This window comes from Pseudorasbora parva, chromosome 4 (assembly GCF_024679245.1).
Source record: "Pseudorasbora parva isolate DD20220531a chromosome 4, ASM2467924v1, whole genome shotgun sequence".
Classification (NCBI taxonomy): Eukaryota; Metazoa; Chordata; class Actinopteri; order Cypriniformes; family Gobionidae; genus Pseudorasbora; species Pseudorasbora parva.
Genome location: NC_090175.1, coordinates 8,370,709 through 8,393,302, shown reverse-complemented (window position 1 = coordinate 8,393,302; position 22,594 = coordinate 8,370,709). Strand labels below are relative to the sequence as shown.

Below are 22,594 nucleotides of genomic sequence, written 5' to 3'. Positions count from 1 at the left end.
AAAATCTGAGAATTGTGAGATGTCAACTGAGAATTCCGGGGAAAAAAAAAAAAAAAAAAAAAATGTGAGATGTCAAATGAGAATTCCGGAAAAAAAAAAAAAAAAAAATGTGAGATGTCAAATGAGAATTCTGAAAGAAAAAAAAAATAAGATTTGAGATGTCAACTAAGAATTCCGAAAAAAAAAAAAAAAAAAAAAAAAAGTGAGATGTCAACTGAGAATTCCAAGAAAAAAAAGAAAAAAAAAGTATCAAAATCTGAGAATTGTGAGATGTCAACTGAGAATTCTGAAAAAAGAGAAAAAAAGATAAAAGATCATTTTGAGATGTCAACTCAGAATTCAGAGAAGAAAAGAAAAAAATAAGAAAGAGAGAATTGTGAGATGTCAACTCTAGTGTTGTAGTACTCGAGATCGGTCTTAAGACCATTTTTTAAGGTCTCGGTCTCGGGCTTAGTGGACTCTGGATTTTACCTCAACACCAGTCAAGACCAGAACTGCAAGAATATCACTCATTTTCTGGTGCACTGTCTGATTTAACATCATTAATGGGATTTGATGTAACACGTACTGCTTAAAATGCAATCAATGTCACTGAATCAAACTTCTTTGTAATGTGATTTCTTGTGTTATTGTGCTGCCGGGTTCAAAAGCAATGCAGCATTGCCTCAAAAATTCCCAAAAATCATATAAATGCCCACAAAATTCAGAGATTTAGTTTTTTATATAACATAGAATATAATTCAGCAATATCACAGGAGCAGGAGAGCTGTTTTCATGAATATAAGCGTGATTGCAAATTATATTGATTTACAAACGTTCAATTAACAAGAAGTTAATATTAAATTACACATTTTATACTGTCTTTGCTAATTCGGCAACGTTTCGTTATTAAATCAACTGCTTTGAACAAACTGGTTGCATATATGATTCTGTGATTGTTAAATTATGTTAATGTTTTAATGTTAAATGAATCAGAACAGTATTTATGAAGGTTTAATTGTACCAAATCAGATGCAACTTCTGCCGTGAATTGTATTGTTAGTTTGATTGGTAACAGCGCTATAGAGTCTTACTAATTGTATTTAATCATTAATAAAAGTCATTTCTCAGACAGTAGATATGGCTCTTTTAGATTAATTAAAGGAGAACTGGTCTGGTCTGGTCTGGGTTTAGGTGGTCTTGACTACTGCTTTGGTTTTCAAGGATCAGAGATCTCACTTATCAAACAATATCTTTATTATCTTTCAAATTATTTAAAAAAGGAAAACAGATATTTAAAAACACACTAATAAAACAAAATGGTACAAAAAAAAGTGCAGCATCTGCAATGTCAGGTAACCTTATTCAAACAGATGTTTTCTCATGAATGTACTATTTACATCAAGAATTCTTTTTTTTCATATGTTTCATATGGTTGAATATTTATGAGCAATATCACATTTATAGTCATGCAAAATGTCTCTAATTTCATGTACAGTCAAACCAAAAATTAAGACATGTTTATATTTTTTTACTAGTGGGCGCAGGACAGTTCAGAATTACGAATGTCAACTCAGAATTCTGAGGGGGAAAAATAGATACACAATTGGCAAAATCCCCCCCCAAAAAAATTTGTTCCATAATTTTTTTTTTACTTAAAACACTGAGAAATAATAATATGCAAAATATAATTTCTTTAGATTTAGTCTTATAGAGTCAGCAGGTCAGGTCTGAGGAGAATAAGATCAACATGTCATCATCGGGGGCTCGTCCGGTTCAGCCTTTGACTTTGACACTGATCATCTTCTCTTTATAGAGACAAACAGTCATGCAAAAACACTTTCACAGCACCGCTGTGTCTTTCGGTCGGTCAGTCGGTCTCTTGAGGTCCAAAAGAACGACTGCTGCTCCTCTGGTCACTCAGAGGTCGTTCTTCATCATGCTGTGAGGATGACCACAACACAGAGGTTTCAGACACTCAACGCTGCTGTCTGAGACACACACAGAGACGCTGAGACCAGGAGGAGCTCAGCAAGACCAAAACTAGACCAGGCAGGAGAAGAAGACCTGAAGAGCCTGAAGGCCACCGCTAGAGAGAGAGAGAGAGAGGGATGATGATGAAGAAGCAGGACTGACGATACAGGTATGAGAAAGAAGAGATGAAGATTGTAATGTGGAAAGAATGAGGAAACGGATGTGAAAGGAGCCAGTGGAGGTGACTACCATTTGGGAGCAAAATGATCCAGACCCTTCGATCCGAGCATTGCTGAAGTGTTTTTTCTTTAATTACTAATGTGACCTTTGACACCACACACTGAACACAATGAAGCATTGCTTGAGCTAAATTGGTATAATCTAATTGTGCACTTGAATTGACCTGCTGATTGTAATCCATCACATCCCTTTCTATCAAAGTTATCTGACATTATCAAGAGGAATTTGCACTGACACAGTTTAACTCTGAGTTTTTTTCATATTTTATGACCATTTTCTAAACGATAGCGAATAAATATTATGAGAAAATGTTGAAGGTGTGTGAATACATTTTGGTTTGACTGTACAGTTCAATAATTCATGCACCTCTTCATAAATATGGGCGTTTTTTTCAGGACTTCAATTTTGAAAAGGTCCAATTGAAGCGCTTGTGTGAACCCTGTTACTTGTGAAATGTGTTTGCAGAAGGGAACGAACAGCAAGAGGACGGACACACACTCGCAGACTCACAATCTCTTTATTTTTATTCCAAATCCAACGTAAAGTAAACGAGAATCAGAAAACAATGGGAACATTCGATGCTCTGTAAACATTTTCAGCTGTAGTTCGACACGTAATGGAGGAACAGCTCGAGTGTTCAGTAGCAGAAGATCTGTGGTTGAGTAATGAAGGAGTTCAGAAACGTCTGGTTTACTGAGATCATGATGAAGAAAACACTCAGGCTGTCACTGTTTACGGGGCGAGAGAGAGAACATTTGCTAAAGATTCATTCCCAGGAGCTACCACATATTCAACCTTTGCATTATATTACACATTTTCTATAAATCTGCTCTGGAGAGCTGAGCTGTCATGTTAAATCTTATCCCTAGCCAATCAGAGCACAATTAAATATGCATGAGAATATGCCAAACAGGTGTACACAGGGTCCAAAATTAGTTTTTTGTTATTGAGAAAATGCCCTAAGCCTAAATGTTTCTCACTAGTCATGAATTGTGTTGCACTAATTTAAAAACGCACTGCTCATTTCAGCAATGGTCGTATTATTATTAATTATAATTTGTTACATTTAAATAGCGCTTTTCTCAGTACTCATAGCTCTTTACAAATAGAGGGTGTCCTCAAGCACCCCCAATGTGCAGCACCACCTGGATGATGAGACGGCAGCCATATTGCACCAGAAGGCCCACCACACACACATTAGCTGATTGGTGGAGAGCAGACCGAGTGATGAAGCCAATCAGGAGAGGGGGATTATATTAGGAGGCCATGATGGACAGGCCAATGGGCAAGCGCCCCCTGCTGGCCTGATGTACTCGTTACATCACAAGAGGAATGGCCTCTACGCTAATATTGGTCTCCCTGTTTATCCTGAAGTTTACCGTAGTCTGCCAGATCCAGGCCGTATCCAGACCAGATAGCCTAGACATGACCATAACGCAGCCCTGAAGTGTCAGCAGAGACCTAGACTAGACTCTCCCCTGTGAAGTCCTCCTTCACTTCAGTTTTCCTCTGTACTAGGGGTGTAACAATATATCGCGATATAAAATGTGACGATGGAAACGATATGATTCACGATATATCGTGTTTTTTTTTTTCAAGGCTAAACTTGCTGTAGTAGGCCTAGGTATAATTCACCAAAACACAAATTTACAAATGTACCACAAATGTAAATTAAATATCATGTACTCACCATCATGGCATTTTTCGTTTAACTTCCAAACATATTCTTCATGAAACCTGAGAGATTTCTGTCCCTCCCTTTATAAAGTCCATTATTCCAAATCCAAGTCTTCTGAAGAGACACGAACGATGGCTTATGATGAACAGATTTACAACGACGCACATTACTCTAGTAGCCTGAACACGGACGTTCAGATGATTGCGTGACGCGCGAAAACAACATGAGAGTGAGTAAATGCAGAATTAAATTATTGTATGAGCTAAACATTTACAGTTTGAGAGCGGTCAGTTTGACGAGCTTTCTTGCGATTAGAGCTGTGACGGATTGCATTGATCATCTGAAGCGCACACACTCCTCAAAGTCAAAGCGCAAAAACATCATTTAAATCACCAGATCACATTTAGTTTTAGTAGTATGATTGTTCAAAGCATTGTAGATGGTTTACTCTTATAGTGCATCAATAGCAGGAGAAGCGGGACGAGATGAAAAAATGTACATTTACGGAGTGACATTATTAAACGACTATATATAGTGTTGAATATAATGGGGAATATTTGTGGGTCCTAATAATATAACATGAATAATAATATTATTTTAATAATAATAAAAAAATAAAATAAAAAAAAATTGGTTTAAATATCGGGATACATATCGTATCGGGATTTATATAAAATCGTGACAAGTGTATTGTTACACCCCTACTCTACAGGTGAAAACGTTATTTGAAATGACTAAACACCCTGTATTGTGCACGCCAGTAATTTGGTGGTCATTTTGTAAAAAAAAACTAGGCGGCTGTGACATACGCATTCAGACGCGCTTGCCTATGGACCAAACATGCTAACATGCATGCAGTCACCGTTCTCACGGATTCACTTTTTTTTTCGTTTACAGATGATAACTATTTCAAAAGCTGTTTCGGGGTTTGCGTTCTCTAGCCACCGATCAGTTGCTGTTGCCGTGTGGATGAGTGACAGAAACACATCGAGAGTTTTTCTATTTTGGATGAAAATAGTGTTGTGTAAGTCGCCACAAAGTAAATAACTAATGAGTCTCTACAACGGATATTAATCAATCAAAAACGTTCTTTAGCTGGACAATAACTTTTATCTAGAGCCGATGTACAGCCAAAAAAATCTCTCTTCCATTCATTTCCTGTTATCACTGTAAAGCTGCTTTGAAGCAATCTATATTGTGAAAAGCACTTAATAAATGAAGCTGACTCGACTAACAGCTCTTCCAGCAGAAGCCGTTTCTCCCATCCAGGAACTGACCAGACTCAGCCCAGTCTTGGGCTACAGGGTCATATGGCTGCTCTTATAATTTAAACCATATGTAATATTCTCCCATTTGTACTCATAGTTTGGCACATGTTCATTTTGGACCCTGAGCATGTCCTTCACAGATGACTGTAGACTGATAGTGCTGAGCTCTTACCCCCACAGCGGCCGATCGTGTTCACTGTGAATCCCTCTCCACACTGCAAAGAACCAATGCAGAACATTCAACCAATGACCATCAGAAAATACATCTGTAAATCTGAAAAATGTAACAAGCTCTGGGAGAAATTGATGAAAGTGTGATATTGTATATCAAGTTGTTGGAAAAATTATATGTACTGATATTATAACATCCATGAAAAATGTGTTCTTTGTTTCAGTAAAAAAAAAGAATACATTTGTGCTTTGTCCGACACTTTTCTCACATATCTGCACACCTGCGTGTGTGAGCTGAGCACTGACTCCTCCTCCTCATTTGCATGCACCTGTACCTGTGCGTCAGAGGTGAGGGCTGACTCCTCCCCCTCATTAGGATATGCGATCTCAATGACTGTGTTCATCTCAGCAGACTCGAGCGGCCGAGCGATGGAGCGGCCGTCCGGCCAATAGACTTCAATGCTGGTGGCCTCATCGGTTCCTAAGAGCCAATGACATGAGACCATGACTCCCATATTGTGCAATATTATTACAATTTAATATGTGAATATATTGTAAGATGTAATTTATTCCTGTGATCAAAGCTGAATTTCAGTCTTCAGTGTCACATGATTCTTCAGAAATCATTCTGATATGATGATTTGATGCTTAAGATTTCTGATTATTATCAGTGTTGAAAACAATTGTGCTGATTCCACAGACTGTAAAAAATATGGACGTATTGTCCGTGACGTCACCCATAGGATTCTGAAGTGCCGTTCTGAAGCGTAAAGTAGAGACGAGCTGGTCGTTGCCATCTTGGCCCAGATAACAGAAAATGTGCAAAGAGGCGGGACGTGGGCGGAGCTTAGGTGACGTGATGACTAACAGACAGCAGATAAATGGCTATCCACCTGTCAATCAAACTGACCACGCCCTTAATTATGCAGAACTTTAAGGCGTTTTATAATGTAAACGAATGAGTTATAAAATAAATTCACCCTCTCACAGTCGTCATGAAGGGCAAAATTAGCCGTATAGTCCAAAACCACAATTGGTCTCAAGCTGTAAACATGTTTTTTTCTGCTGTAAAGTTGGGCATTTTAACATGAAGCTCAATGTGATTGTGCTTCTTCAGGAGCCGCTCTAGTGGGCAGTTGAGGAACTGCAGTTTAAGTCACTTCCGTATTGGCTTCTACAGAAACTGGGGAAGTTGCCGCTTGGCTGATTCAGATGTTTGCAGAAACCACGTAAGATGCAGATGAAGTGCCTGTACCTAAACCAAAGTGAGCCACGGGCTCCATCTCACACAGATACCCCGAGCCTCCGTCAATGATGCGAGTGTGAGCGCCGCTGTGTTTCGTGAACATCACCACCTTCGCCCCACGAGCGAACGCCCCGAAGCGTGTGCGGGGCACCACACGCAGCCACTTATTGCTGGAGCCCTGCGGACAGGACAACACAAAGGGCTGAGATGACTAACACATGTTTATTTACTAGGAATGCAACAATACAGTCAGTCTACAGGTCAATACACACCTCGGTTTTTAACCACGGCTTTCGGTTCGTTTTTTTGCTATTCTATTCTTAGGCCACAGGAACATTATTTTTTTTTATTGCAATACTCTTTATTTATTTTACTTAAAATACTTGAAAAACCTTACTTAAGCTTAAGACTTTACTTTAAAAAACCCTTGTACACATTCCTAGTGCATTGTATAATATAAAATAAATATATATAAAGATTTACAGTGGCAGCTCAGAGATGTACAGTAGCATTTAAGTATGAAATTGAATTAATAAATGTAGGCTAAAATTAAAACTACATAGTCTTCAATAAACAATATACATTGATTAAAAGCTACTGTATTAAAGTTTTTATTATTATTCAAGAGCAGTGTGATTTTCTCTTTGTCTTTTGTTGTTTTATTAACATCATTTTTGAGGTGAACTGTCCCTTTAAGGACAAATGTTCACGACCTGCTCGCATCTCATATACAGACACACGTGATTTTTTACTTTAGACATAACCGACTGTGTTTATATATGTTAACCTTGTGTGTATTTGACAGTATTAGCGCAGTAAGACTACTTACTCCAGTAATCACGTGTGTTCGACAGGCTTTTAGTGCGCGCGCTCAGCGAATGTAAAACAGTGCATAAGCACACGATCAAATGTTTAACCAGCAAGGCTTTAAAACGCATGCAAATAATGAACTTTGGTGACTGTGAATAACTGTAGCGTAGACTCACGGGAAAACTAAAACACAGCTGTAATAAACTGAGAGAAATATTTTAAATGGAGAGAAACAGAAATAATTAATTAAATGCAAAACCGCAATTCACAAGCGCGTATTGAACCGTGAATGCCGTACCGAATGGTGCCATATTATATTGAGAATTGTTGCATCCCTGTTATTTACACAGGATTTCAATATAAAAATGTATGGAAAACTCTGAAATGTCATGTGTTTTCCATTGGCTGTAAGCTTTCTGGCATACCTGGTTGACCCTAAACACAGAGATGGGCTGTGAGGCGCTCTCGCCGTGAGCCACCAGCAGATCCAGCAGGCCATCTCCGTCAAAATCTGTGACTGTGGCACCTGCACACACACCCATTCATCAGATGCTATAGAAAGCCATGACGCTCAAGTGGCTCTGGTCATGTGATGCTGGTCAGGTGATCTCACCTGTGCCCCGCCCCTGAGGGTCAGAGGCCCCGCCCACATCCAGCTCTGTGACGTCAGGGTCAGATTTATGCTTCCTCGACACCCTAAACAGCCACGAGGCAGTGTTGATTCAGTATCATTCATATCACATTAGTGGTTATTAATATTTTGAATAAGTACCTGAAGAGTCTATTGGGGGCGTTTCCTCGGTAGGCGATGTTATTGAAGAAGACTTCAAGCTGAAGATCGTTGTCAAAGTCGGCAGCGATGACGGTGCGAATGGGGGACGGCGTGGCGAAGGCCGGTGTGGCGACGTCCTGCAACCGCACAGCAGACTCATTCATATTCACAGATCATGGCTACAGATTTATAAAGACACATTAGGACAAGCTTTGATGTTAGCTTGACAAATCTGTACGAAGGATTGAAAGTTTTATAACTTTTTTTTTAGCACATTGCTAGCATGACTTAGCATTTTGCTAGTATGATTTAACATGTAACTAGCATTTTGTTAGCATGAATTAGAGTGTTGCTAACATGTTTTAGCATGTTGTCAACATGATTTATCATGAATTTGTTTTTAACATGCATTAGCATGTTATTAGCATGTTTAACATGTTGTTAAAATGAATATGTTGCTGGTGTGATTTAACATGTTGATAACATGATTTAGCATTTTGTTAACATGTTTGAATGCGTTAACATGTTGCTAGCATGAGTTAACATTCTACTAGCATGTTTTGGCACAAATTAACCTTTTACTAACATGATTAACATGTTGCTAGCATGATTTAACAAGTTGCTAGAATTATTTAAAAATTTTATAGCATTATTTCACATATTAATATGAATTTGTTAGCTAACGTCGTTTGTTTAGCTCATTGATAGCATGGTTTAATATTTGGCTAGCATTATTTAACTTGGTGATGTCATGAATTGACATTTACCAACATGTATGTTTTAGCATTTTGATAGCATGTTTTGACATTTTGTTACCATGAATTAACATGTTGCTAGCATGGTTTATCATTCTGCAAGCATTAATCAGAATATCGCTAACATGTTTTAACAAGCTGTTAGTATGATGTTGCTAGCATTTTTAACATTTTGCTAGCATAGTCTAGCATGTTCCAAGCATGGTTTAACATGCTGATAACATGAATTAGTATGATGTTAGCATTATTTAGCATGTTGTTAGCATTATTTATCATTTTGTTAACATGTTTTACCGTGGTGTTAGCATTGAATTAGCATGTCGCTAGCATGATTTATCACATGTCTCTCACCTTGAACCTCTTCTGGCTGTCCTGCAGGTACAGGCGGTGTGGGCCGTTCCAGTTGCCGTAAACGATGTCCGTTTTCCCGTCGCCGTTAAAGTCGGCTAGCGCCACACCTCTGCCATGCTGATATCTGTCTTCAACCCCTGCCATCACGACCGAAGACATTAGACTGGGCTAGCACTGAAAATCATTACTGTGCGTGTGAAGTCAGGAGTCTCACCTGCCTCGGCCGCCACGTCTTTAAAGGTCCCATCACCGTTGTTCTGGAACAGGAAGTTGGGTCCATTTTCATTGTCACAGAAAATGTCAGATCTTGCGTCGCTGAGGATTGGACCCACAACTACACCACGGCCACCTTACAACATACATAACGTTTCGATTTTTAAAGGGGTGGTCGCATGCAATTTCACTTTTTTACCTTTAGTTAGTTTGTAATGTTGCTGCTTGAGGATAAACAGTATCTGCAAAGTTACAGCGCTGGAAGTTCAATGCAAACGGAGATATTGTCTTTTAAAGTTACGGCAGTTTATTGCCTACAAAAATGGCCGGTTTGGACTACAACGAGCTTCTTCCTGGGTTGGTGACATCATAAACCCTCGCTAGTCTCCGCAGATGTGACTTCTGCCCGTAATGGAAAGGGGCGTGGCGTTTCCATGACAACCTGTGCTTGGCACTTCAGCCAATAAAAATACAGGAAACTAAATTTGGCCATCTAACCAATCTAAGACCATTGCGTTTTTCAGAGGGATGGGCTTCATAGAAGCAGGAAGCAAACGAGCCGTTCAAAGGACAGTGGAGACAGCGGTGTGGAGTAAAGGGAGAATAGAAGAAAAATACAGCGTTTCAAAAAAAAGAAGTATAGGGACATGTTATACTTTGACCCCCCCTTTACATTTATATACATATACCAATAATATTCCCCTAACAAGCTCCAGAAAGTTACACTACAGCCTCTGACCTGTGTACTTGTTAACGTTGACGAGTGGAGCAACATCAGACAGCGCGACGACGCCTTTCTTCACATCACTGGCGGCTTCGTCCATCTCTATGAGCGCGTGCGGCCCCATGTTACCACTGGCGTAGTTCGCCACGTAAATGGCATATCGACCTGTTCCCTACATCAGCATGATTTAATTAAAGGGTTAGTTCATCCAAAAATGAAATGTATGTCATTAACTCCTCTCCCTAATGTCGTTCCTCACCCGTAAGACCTCCGTTCCTCTTCACACACAGTTTAAGATATTTTATATTTAGTCTGAGAGCGTATGCAAGTGTATGCACACTATACTGTCCATGTCCAGAAAGGGAATAAAAACATCATCAGAGTAGTCCATATGAGACATCAGTGGGTTAATCAGAGTCTCTTGAAGCATCCAAAATACATTTGGGTCCAAAAATAACAAAAACTACGACTTTATTCAGCATTGGCTTCTCTTCCGCGTTTTTAACCCTCAAATAAAGATTCAAACGGTCATGAATCAGTGAATCAATCAGTGAATCATTTCAGCAGTTTGACAAATCACGTGACATTGGCGATCCGAAACGTGAATCAATACGCTGATTCATAACCATTTGAATCTTTATTTGAGGTTTGAAAACAAACCCGACAATGCTGAATAAAGTCGTAGTTTTTGTTATTTTTGGACCCAAATGTATTTTGGATGCTTCAAGAGACTCTGATTAACCCACTGATGTCTCATATGGACTACTCTGATGATGTTTTTATTCCCTTTCTGGACATGGACAGTATAGTGTGCATACACTTGCATACGCTCTCGGACTAAATATAAAATATCTTAAACTGTGTGTGAAGATGAACGGAGGTCTTAGGGGTGTGGAACGACCCGTAAGGGGGAGGAGTTAATGACATAAATGTCATTTTTGGGTGAACTAACCCTTTAATGCAAGACAGATTATAATATGTGCACAATAAATAATAAAGAGATGAACAATTAAGTACCTTTCTGTCAACACAAGCTACAGAGCGTCCTGCCATGCGATTGGCCACTCCTCTCCGCACGTTGATGTCATCGCCGAGTAGATCCTCGAAACGACCGTTGCGCAGTTTGAAGAGTTTGTCTGCGTATGTCGCCCGACCTTCAGTGGAGGTACAATTTTGTTCCAGTTATACAAAACGTACAACTGTACCTTTAACAGTACACAGTTGGTCCTTAGGGTACTATTATGCCATTGTTTTCCTCTACTTAGAGCAGGGTTCAGTCAGGGGTGGTAAGTAATCAAGTAAAAATACTTTGATACTTTACTTAAGTATTTTTTTCGGGGATCTGTACTTTACTTGAGTATATTTTATTTGCATCTACTTTTACTCTTACTCCACTACAATATTAAAGGCAAAGTTTACTTTTTACTCCAATACATTTCCCCATGCCCGCTCCAAGTATTAAGTATTTATTACACTTGATTTCCAAACCGGTCTGGTCATTCATGGATGATCCAGTCGGGTAGCCTATAGACTTGACAAGGCTGACAGGTCAGGTTTGCCACACTAACGTTAGCTCAGTGTTTCCCCAACTTTTTTATTTTGCGGCACACTATTTACTTTGAAAACATCGGTAACATTTTACAATACAGGTGCACTATTATAATTCATGCCTAACTAATGCACAGATAATCATGAGTTAATGTATTACTAATGAAGAACTAAACCATTTATTAATGATTACTGCATCAGCAACTAATGAACATTCTCTATGATTAATAGATTAAGTAATATATGAATTGCTATTAATTAAATATGACATCATTAATTCCCTAATAACATATTACATGAACTAATAATGTAAATTCATGTATTCAAAGCCATGCATTCCGACTCTCAGTTGTGTTTTATTCATCATTAATCATAACAATTGGCAAAATTATAATATGACTTTACTTGTTGAGGCACATGACTATTAACTAATTGTTACGTAATATGTCATTGTGGTTATGGCTTTTGAATTAATTTTGAATTAGTTAATAGTATCTTGCTCCTCATCTGTTTTATGAAGCTAATGTTATGGAACATGTCTATTTTAAGTTTAAATCATATACTGCGTTAAGGTGCTTCATTGTCTCCTATTAAGTGCAAATCTAATAAATTCTTAATTGCAGTATCTAATCTTATCATTTGTTCAATTAAAGCATTGCATATCAGTCCCAAAAGATTTTATCTGCTTAATTATTGATATTTACAGTTAATTTGAATATTTACTTTTTACTTTCGGTACTTGAGTACGTTTTAAATCTTATACTTTTGTACTTTTACTCAAGTGATGTTTGAATGGAGGACTTTCTACTTTTACTGGAGTATTTTTTTATTTAGGTATATATACTTTCACTCGAGTATAACTTTTGAGTACTTTTACCACCTCTGGGTTCAGTCCTAAAGAGTCACTGTCCTGCAGAGTTTGGCTCCAAGAATTAACAGATGCTCCAAGAAGTTTATTGAAAATTATGTTTTATTGAAAATGTTTGGTCACCATTATGGAGATCACTGTTTCCTTTAGTTGGGCAGTTTGACTTGAGCCCCGTTTCACCAAAATTATCCAGAACAATTTGTACCAGGAACATTTTTTACAGGAACTTTTCTCCCTCCAGACCTGCAGCTGTCTGCGTTTCCACCGCTAAATAAAGTTCAGAGAAGATTAGGCAGATTAGTCCGGTGATGTAGGACTGCGTGCGACTGCTCCTCCAAGTCAGTGACGGACAGTAATCATTTTTGTGTGTACCGACTGAAAGATTTAGTGGACTGTTTACATGAGACGTTATCTAAACCGATCTGGTGTTTACATGTGATGACTTTCAATTGCAATCATTTTGTCACATGCAGTTTGTTTGCCGCACCAAAAATGTCAACGCTGTTTTCTCCAGCAGCTGGAGTGTGTTTACTGTAGCCATAGCAACTCTTAACGGCCAACAGCACTAATACAGTATTATTTATAGCTATTTATTTGTTGTAAAGTGTAATAATCATCTCAGGAAAAAAATTCTTCTGTCAGGCGCAGTTAAAGTAAAAACAGCCTGGGGCAATATACGCTGTGTCATTACTCCAACATTATCTTCATAACTTACGAAATAAAAGTTTACCCCTCAGAAAAATGAGCTTTCCTCTCGTGTCAACATGAGCGCGGCGCGCGCTGTCACGTCATGTAACGACGCACACTTATAGTAATCGGTCAGGTCGTTTACATGGTGAAAAATAGACTGTAAAAAAATGAATAACGAGTGTGGAAGAGATTCAAGCTGTGCTGCTTTTGCTGGTTATGGATAACGTTAGGTTTACTAAAGAGGAAATTAACGACGACAGAAAAGCGCAGCATATTCAGAAACCTTGTCTCAGAAACAATGTTTATTATTATCAGCTATTACGGAAATTGATCGTGAGATGGCTGAGACGAACGTGCGCCATCAGACAGAGAGCAAGACTGATATTTACTGAACGCACGACGAACCTCGGTTGAAATAAAATGCTGCGTGAGCTCAACCAATCAGCACGTTCAGCGCCCAAGTCCCGCCCTCGAAAGCTCCTGAACTTTGAAAAAGTACTACCTCGCGAGCAAGGCCGTTTGAACGGGGAAATATTTACCCGGGACTTTATTTAGACCCCGGTTCCTGCGGTCTAAACACACCGAGTACCACCCAAAGTTCCTGGGTAAAGTTCCTGCGGTCGAAACGGGGCTTTGGCTTTTATTTGAGTTTGTGTTACAGTTTTAACAAAACACATAATCTGTTCAAAACTAAAGAAGCCGTAAACAAAAATGACCATGAAAAAAAATGTTTAAGTAAACTCATCACTGACTAAAAATATTATTAAATAATATTCACCAACAATACTTTCTTGCCACATACATTCTAAATTTAGATTTTTAAAAACATTCCAAGGGGGATCAAAGTTTAGACACACACAGATATCAAGAATCAGCCTATAAATCTAAACAATGGTGACATACTTAATGCTGCAATGCATGCTGGGACCCATGAGTTTTACACTGTGGTGGCTTAGTAGGGTTGGAGCTAAACTCTGGAGGACATCAAATCTTTAGGACTGAACTTCCCTACCCTGACTTAGAGGTACAAAAATGTACCTTTAAGAGTCCCACCCCAGTGATGTCCACTTGTACCTTAAAAGGTGCCGTTTTGTACTCTTTTTTTGGAGTGTATGGGACACACATTTTTCCGCTTACCTGAGAAGGCGTTGTTGGTGTTGAGGAAGTAGATCTCCTCTCTGCCGTCTCCGTCCACATCGCAGGCCGTCACTCCGATGGCGTTCCCCTGCGGGTCTCTCAGGGCGTAGTAAGGAGAACTGAGGTCGTCCACCGCAATGTTCACTAGTTTGTTTTGGGTACGGTCATACTTCAGAACCAGGTTTGGGCCGTTATACCTGACAATGGACAAAGAACAACAGCCTTAATGGGTGACGCTATGTCCAGAAAAAATATTAACAGCCTTAAAAATAAGCTTCATTATCACACATACACACCACCACACAGTAAAAGGAACGAGTTGACTTTGCTAGAAAATTCTAAGGCAATGGGTTTACCTAGTTTTTCTAAGTAAATTAGTTCATCATTTTTGAGTTGATAAAACTTACTTCAACTTAGTAGAGGCAACTAGAGGTTACTTTGTTTCTTTTTAAGATCCCCATTATCTCCTGACATACCAGTTGATATGCAGTTCTATTCTAAGAGGTTACTTACAAAACCTGAGTATTGTCAACTCAATTTTTCAAGTTAATTACTTATTTAAGATAACTTATAGATTTAGGTACACTGAACTCATTTTATTAACAAGCTTGTTCATAGGCCTGTCGCAATAATCAATAAATCAATATATCGCACAATATATCTACATGACCTCAATTTTTTTTTGTAATGCAATATATCGCCCATTATGTTGACATGATAATGAACGTCACCAACACTTTACTGGATTGTTGTGTCATCTTGTATGTTTTCCATGACGGAGGTGAAAGCGGTTCTCGAGCAGTTCCTTCACACACAGAGCCGTTATCCACAGGTGAGAAACAGTTTGTTAAACAGTTATCAACAGTTATCAACAGTTATCTAACAAGGGAAAATGTTTATTTACTTTTTAAAAAAATTTTTTTTAGGATAATATATTTTTTACCCTTAATTTCCCTGATCTAAAGAATTAAAAGGCTGTCATATGAAAGTGTGTAGGTCTACTTGCATTATTCTGCTGTTATATCAGGATTATATATTCAATGGCATAAAATATGAAATGACAATAATATCGTTTATCGCAATTATTTCTGGGACCATATATCACAAAACAAAAAGTAGTTTTCGTGACAGACCAACTTTTTTACATAATTAGACAAATATGTGGAAACCGATTGCCTTAGATTTGGTGTTTAACTCAAAGTTGTAAATAGTTAATACACAGGCTTACAAAAGAGTGTTGGGACAGTAGACCGTGCATATATTTGCACTGATTAAACTACAGAAGTTTGTAATCCCCAATATGGGGATCAGTGTTTGCTTTAGTTGGGCTTTTTGACCCTTGACTCTTTAACACCTGTTATTATATTATGTGTATATTATATTAGTATATTCATTAATGTAAGCTTGCAAAAGTTATGTCTGCATTATCTTTTAGGAAAATATTATTCCTTTTTTTCCTATAGTTTTCAACTTGTAGATAGATAAATAGAGTGATAGATAATATAATATATATAATCAGATACCGGTATATATACATATATATATATATTATATAACAATATATATATACATTATATTGTTAATAAAAAATAAATAAGCAAGCCTAGGCCAGGTGAGAAAAAGTAAAGTAACACAAAACAATAATATGCAATACATTACTTTCCATAAAAAGTAACTAAGTAATGCAATTAGTTACTCATTTAGGGGGAGTAATACAATATTGTGACATTACTTTCAAGAGTAACTTTCCCCGACACTGGATGCAAAAATGTAGTGGTCTTTAAAAAATAATCTTTAACATTGAAGAAAGTTTTTTTCTGTCCTCTTCTTTCCAGTTTGTGGATAGATCATAGATGAAGAAGATGTTTACCCGGCCACCACCACCTCCAGATCTCCGTCTCCATCTACATCTGTCACCGCCATCCCATAATTCAGCTGGGTGGGGTTGTGAAGGGCATCAGGAGGCAGAACTGTATCCGTGGTGACGGAGAACATGGGCTGAGCTCTGGAGAGAGCAGACAGCCCCAAACCGAGAAGACACGCCCACCACATCCTCATCATCATCTCCACCTGCCAATCAAACAGCAGACATTTTACATTATTTCACAACAGTTTTCATACTTACAATATGAATCACATCTAATATGTGTATGTGATAAGATTAATGACATTGCTTGTACACTTTTGCTTGTACAAATTATTTTCAAGTATTGCAAGTTCAGAAAGGCTTTTATGTGTTAATTATTAGTTTAATTCTATATTTTTATTTTTTATTCATTTTTATTATTTTTCCCTTTTCCATTGCTGCACTTTGAGATTCTTCGGAATGAAAAGTGCGTTATAGATAAGATCTATTATTATTATTATTAATTTGCTATTCTTCCTAAAATAAAGAATAAAGAGGCATATGGAGCACAAATATGTGATTTTGCATTTAAGAATACAAACAAAATAACTTTCAGACAGGAACTATAAGCCTAAGAGATGTTATTCATGCATAAAGACATCCCCATCACCCCAAAAGAGAGACGTGTTATTTTTGCTTCACAAATATAAATAATAATGTGTCATATCCACTTGTCGTGCTGATTGTGGGGGATTATAAAGTATACTCACGCTTCCAGAGTTTCCAACAAGTGGCTTGACTCAAACGCTTGGAAAATAATGTTTGATTTCTGCTTTTTTCGCTCCTTACACAACTTCAATGCAGCCACCTTACACAAGCCCTTGTGTAAGCGACTGGCCAATCACCGTCGAGTACCTAACAAGCGTTGGAGGTTTGACCAATCACAAACCCGCAAGAGGAAAGAGGGCGTTAACGATCCAACAAAAACAAACAGATTTACTCAAATATTACATTCACAGACTTCAAATAAATTTAGTTGACTAAAAATAATCAGACTTGCATTTATTGTTTATTAATAATATTGATGTTTACTGTAAATTTGTTACTGAAACACATCAAAAGCACTGCAAACATAATTAATCGTGACCACGACAAGGTCGTGATTTCAATGATATCGCTCGTGCTTTTCGCAGTTTAAGAACGAACTGTATAATATGTAATGTGCATCGCTCAAAAACTACACTATTAAACTACAACTCCCACAAAAGGGTTTCCGGTCATGACGTCATGACGCCCGTTTGTCTCCAAACATCCGGTCATGGTTTCACTGTTTCGGCGAGCTGAAAAATATTGAGACGTAAGTAGAACATTAAATCGCGTTATAATACTAAAGCGCATTATACGGTCATGGAAGGTTTGGCTGTTACTATATAGTTGTTTTGGTTTCTGAATAATGTTACACTCAGTGTTTATGTTATGAATATGAACTGCATACAGTTTAAAATTTAAAAATAGCATTTAAAACACGGATGTTGACCTTTTAAATTCACAACAATTCACGGTCGTCACTTAATCTTTTTGTTTTACATTGCAAAAACTGTCTATTTATTATCTTGAAAATGTAAAACAATTATTTACAATTTTTTTTAATCCGACTTAATAAAAAAATCGTACTTTTAGACATCATAATTCATAAAAATCAAGACTCTGTGTATGAAACCAGGAATAAGGGTCAAGTTTTGTCAGATATAGTATGATACTCTATACATGTAGGTAATCTGTACATAGCCTAGTCAGTGTGTGATTCTGCATACTTTGAATGGTAAGTTAAAAGACTATTCTAAACACATTTTCCTTAAACAGATCCCTATGGAGACAGAAGCAGCCCAGCAAGAGGAGGGGTCCAAAACGGCTCCCCCCGTCCGAACTAAGAAGCCCGCCATGGAAATCTACGTGCCCAAGAAACGCCAGGCTGAGAAAACAGACCCCAAAGACAAGCCCCAAACAGGAGACGACAAGAAATCCAGACCCAGGCCCCGGTACACCGACAAGGCCCGCAAGAACAAGAAGGACAAAGCCAAAGCGACAGAGACCCCGAATGGAGAGGTAAAACAGGATGACGGGGGACGGAGAGATGGAGATAAAGAAAATCTGGACGGGCAAAGAGAAAAAGAGGAGTCCAAAGATGACATGGACACCGCATCCAGAGTTAAGGACACAAGTAGTGCACTAGAACATGAAGGGATGCCAAAAGAGGAGGAGGAGGAGGAGGAAGAGGAGGAGGAAGGGGAAAACTGGGATTCTCTGTTTAATGATGAGGGGGACTGTCTTGACCCCCATTTGATGGAGGAGGTAAGAGTTACAAAGAGGACTCAACGGTGCTAAACACACGTTTTTGATTGAACTGTCCCTTTAATAACGGCATAACATGCTTCTTCCTGTTCCAGATGTCTCTGACCGAGGGCCGCAAGAAGGGCTCCATGCAGGAGGCGCGTTTCGACTACTATAATTGGTCCCCAGAGGACGATGAAGAGGTGGAGCTTCGGGACGACGAACTGTCACACATCGTTGAGATTTACGAGTTTCCTTCCGAGTTCAAGACGGAGGACTTGATCCGATCCTTCAGCTCTTTCCAGTAAGGTTTTTGTGGACAGACGTTCACAGCATTTATTTCACCTAAATAAAAGCGCAAGGGTTTTAACATTAGAAACGAAGAATTTTAAGACATTTATATTTGTATTGTAAGCTATGGTGTCATGTAACATTAACCAGCATCTGAGAACCGTGAAAAAGCCAGTGTGTTGGTGAATTATTGATGTGTTAACTGAAAATGTTACGTCTTTTTTGTATTATTTTTTTATTGGCAAACAGACATACAAACCATAATAGAGCAGTAACTGACAATCGAGTAATTACATAATTCTAGAAGTGAAATAAAAGTGTGTGTGTGAGTCTAGGTGTGTGTATTCATGAGCAGCATTACCCATTTACTATTTATTATATTATCACTACCATCACTCCTTATCATCATCATACCGCCATCATTGTATTAGTTAGTGTCCTTTTTTCCTCCTATGTAAAATTTATCATTGTCACCGCTTTCACCATCATCAATTCATTTTAGATGGTATGATAATAATATAAGATATGTTGAAAATGTAAAGTCTAAGGGATTTGGCTGACAGAATCGTCTACAGAAATGGCTGCTGTTATTAATTGTGTGTGTGTGTGTGTGTTCAGGCAGAAGGGGTTCGACATCAAGTGGATTGACGACACACACGTCCTGGGCTTGTTCTCCAGTCCGATCGCAGGTCAGTGAGTCCTCCTGATGGCGGTCCTGGAGGAACATGGCATGATGGGTTAACCTCTGTGCCGTGTTTTAGGACTTGCCATCAGTGCTGTGACAATGAAACAAAAGTCTGAGGATTCAAATAAGAGTTTTAAAATATTTACATCATGACCTGAGAGGAGCTTTATTACGTCTTTACCAAGCCGTTTTGTTTTAAATTTACATTATTTCTTGTCTTTAACTCTTTCGCCGGCAGCGTTTGCCAGTCACCGCCAGTAGTGTAGTACCTGAGACCGGTCCTAAGACCATTTTTTGACGGTCTCGGTCTCAGACTAAAAGGACTCTGGATTTTGTTTCAAGACCACGACTGCTGGGATATCACTAAATTACATGTGCATTGTAAAGCTTTCTTCAGATGCAATCAATAACTTATTTCTAATTTGATTAATTTATAATGCTGGTTCAGAAATTGAGGGATTGTGTCAAATTTGTAGTACCTGAGGCCGGTCTTAAGATTCAAGATTCAAGATTCTTTTATTGTCACTATATCAAGTATAGCGAAATTTAGTGCAATCCATTCAGTGCAATCACCTATAATTAGTGCAACTAAAACTATTCGTAAGCAGTACGAACTGCATATTACACACAAAATAAGTATAAATATAAGAAGTCCCATTAGATTAGTGCATGATTTAGTTATGTGTATGAGTGTGTGTGTGTGTGTGCAGGCGCTTGCAGTGTTCAGTTCCCTTATTGCACTGGGGTAAAAACTGTTTTTGAGTCTGTTGGTTCGTGATTTAATGGACCTAAAGCGTTTGCCAGAAGGCAGCAATTTAAACAGTTGATGTCCAGGATGGGACCGGTCCTTTAAAATGTTTTCCGCTCTACTAAGGCAGCGTGTGGTGTAAAGTTCCTTAAGGGAAGGCAGAGGGCATCCAATGATTTTTTGTGCTGAATTGATGACCCTCTGTAGAGCTTTCCGATCTGCCACTGAGCAGCAGACAATTAAGACCATTTTTTGACGGTCTTGGTCTCTGGATTTTGTTTCAAGGCCACGGCTGCTGGGGTATCACTGAATGACCGGGGCATTACCTGATTTATTTATGAACATCATTAATGTGTTTCGATGTAAATCTTTCTGCTTCAGATGCAATCAATAACTTATTTCTACTTTGATTTATGCATTATGCCGGTTCAGAAATTGAGGGAATGCCAACAAATATGTATACAAATGCTCCCAAAATTCAAGATGTTGCTGCATAAAGTTCTTGTATGAGATCTGGATTAATAACGTGATATAATTAACCAATACAGTCTCTCAGAAATCGCTTCCTGCACCTTTAATTGACTGCTGGCTAGTTTAAAGGAGTAGGTCACTTCAGAGTTAAAACTGTCTGATATTTTCCTCACCCTCAGGAAACTTACCCAACATCTCATCCAAGATGCTCATGTCTTTCTTTCTTCAGTTGAAAAAAAAAAGTTTTTTGAGGAAACCATTCCCGGGTTTCTCCTCATGATGGACTTCAGTGGGAACCAGCGGCTGAAGGTCCACATCACTGCAGTGTCAGAGGAAGAGCTTCAGAGGCTCTGATGATCCCAGAGGAGGAGACAAACCAGCGGCCATTTTCTAAAAAATAAATACAAATGTATGTACTTGTCACCACAAATGCTCGACTGGTGTTTTGCTTCTTTGCGACGTATGACATCATCACGCCGGAAAGGTCACGCCAGTGCCGAGAAACTCCATCTCAAAGTCAGTTAAAAAGCATCCGGCATCCTTGTTGTACTGTTATTTTTCTAAAGGCTGTTTGTCTGCACGCTCGTTTTATTATGTGATGACGTACACCGTGCAAAAGCAGAACACCGAAGTCCAGCTTTTCTGGTTAAAAGGTATATACAAATGTATTTTTGGGGAAAATGGCCGATGGTTTGTCTACTCCTCTGGGATCATCAGAGCCTCTGACACTGCAGTGATGTGGACCTTCAGCCGCTGGTTCCCACTGAAGTCCATCATGAGGAGAAAAATCCTAGAATGCTTTCCTCAAAAAAACATAATTTCTTTTTGACTGAAGAAAGAAAGACATGTAGCCTGACAAGCCAGACCCACATCAAGATGTTTGGTCTGTAAACTCACCATAGACAGCTCAATCCGAGGGGCGGATAAACGGTTGTCTTTCAAACTCCCTCTGCACGCGATAGGATAGCGCTACAACCAACCAGAGCAACGAAGGTGAAGCAGAGCTCGCTGACTGATTAAACATTCGCCGTATCCGGTCGGCTAAACTCTGAACACATCTTCCCTTTTTAAGAATGACTTCAGTGCCGTTCTTTGTTCTTTTCTCAGAGAAAAGCTTAACTCCAAGTCTTCCAGAATCGCAGTCAAAGCTGATTCGACAGACCGCCGTTCGCCAGTTTCTGTGTTTACTAGAAGCACACAAACGCAACTCGGCCGTCGTCATTATGGCCCCGCCCACCGACTCTATACACGATGTGATTGGCCCGGCAAGAGTTTGGCGTTTACAGCTCAGAAGGGTATTGAGAGTTGCTAGACGACACTCGCGGGCAAATTAAATTTGTTGCCGCTAGGGTGCGTCTAGATTTCTAGGCTAAAAGACATGAGCATCTCAGATGAGATGGGGGTGAGGAAAATATCAGGACATTTCATTCTAAAGTGAACTAATCCTTTAATGTGTTCAATACTTATCCAGCTTATGCTCAAAGAATGTAAATATCAGTAGCGTCCCACACAAACATCCCTTAAACCCCCAAAATGAGACCTTCCTCTTTAATTTTGTGTGTGTGTGTGTGTGTGTGTGTAGCTCGTGATGCTCTGAGGATGAAGAACCCCATGATGAAGGTCAGGCCTCTCTCCAAATCATCAAACGCCACTAAAGCCAAAGCGCGCAGCTGCTCCGGTACTCCTCCTCCTCCTCTTCTTCACTTGTTTGAACGGCTTCTGGCTTTAATTAGTGGTTTCTCTAATCCTGTTTTCCCCAAACCTGGTTTTGTCTGTAGATTACCTGCTGCCGGCTAAA

General features: G+C 38.8%; 2 protein-coding genes across 3 annotated transcripts in view; one reads left to right on the top strand and one right to left on the bottom strand.

Moving 5' to 3' along the window:
• Window positions 1-1,331: 1,331 nt before the first annotated feature.
• crtac1a (cartilage acidic protein 1a) lies at window positions 1,332-17,168 on the bottom strand. Of its 2 annotated transcripts, none has more exons than XM_067440751.1 (14): window positions 17,041-17,168; window positions 16,295-16,494; window positions 14,425-14,621; window positions 11,199-11,335; window positions 10,197-10,353; window positions 9,459-9,593; window positions 9,245-9,381; window positions 8,139-8,275; window positions 7,980-8,062; window positions 7,792-7,892; window positions 6,566-6,734; window positions 5,646-5,791; window positions 5,312-5,354; window positions 1,332-2,068 (listed from the first exon to the last, which is right to left on the bottom strand). In XM_067440751.1, the coding sequence occupies exons 2-14, from the start codon at window positions 16,486-16,488 to the stop codon at window positions 1,950-1,952; spliced, it is 1,755 nt and encodes a 584-aa protein (XP_067296852.1). In that variant the 5' UTR covers window positions 16,489-16,494; window positions 17,041-17,168; the 3' UTR covers window positions 1,332-1,949. The 2 variants fall into 2 exon arrangements, with proteins under 2 accessions (XP_067296852.1, XP_067296853.1); XM_067440752.1 differs by lacking the exon at window positions 1,332-2,068 and adding an exon at window positions 2,695-2,921.
• A 376-nt stretch (window positions 17,169-17,544) lies between these two features.
• Window positions 17,545-22,594, top strand: part of r3hcc1l (R3H domain and coiled-coil containing 1-like) — an 8,841-nt gene continuing 3,791 nt past the window's right edge. The window contains exons 1-6 of the mRNA XM_067440746.1: window positions 17,545-17,627; window positions 18,134-18,622; window positions 18,718-18,905; window positions 19,511-19,581; window positions 22,379-22,474; window positions 22,575-22,594. The exon at window positions 22,575-22,594 is cut by the window's right edge and continues 121 nt beyond it. Of these exons, the coding sequence (XP_067296847.1) occupies window positions 18,140-18,622; window positions 18,718-18,905; window positions 19,511-19,581; window positions 22,379-22,474; window positions 22,575-22,594 (858 nt within the window). The 5' untranslated portion in view covers window positions 17,545-17,627; window positions 18,134-18,139. The remainder of the gene's footprint in view (window positions 17,628-18,133; window positions 18,623-18,717; window positions 18,906-19,510; window positions 19,582-22,378; window positions 22,475-22,574) is intronic.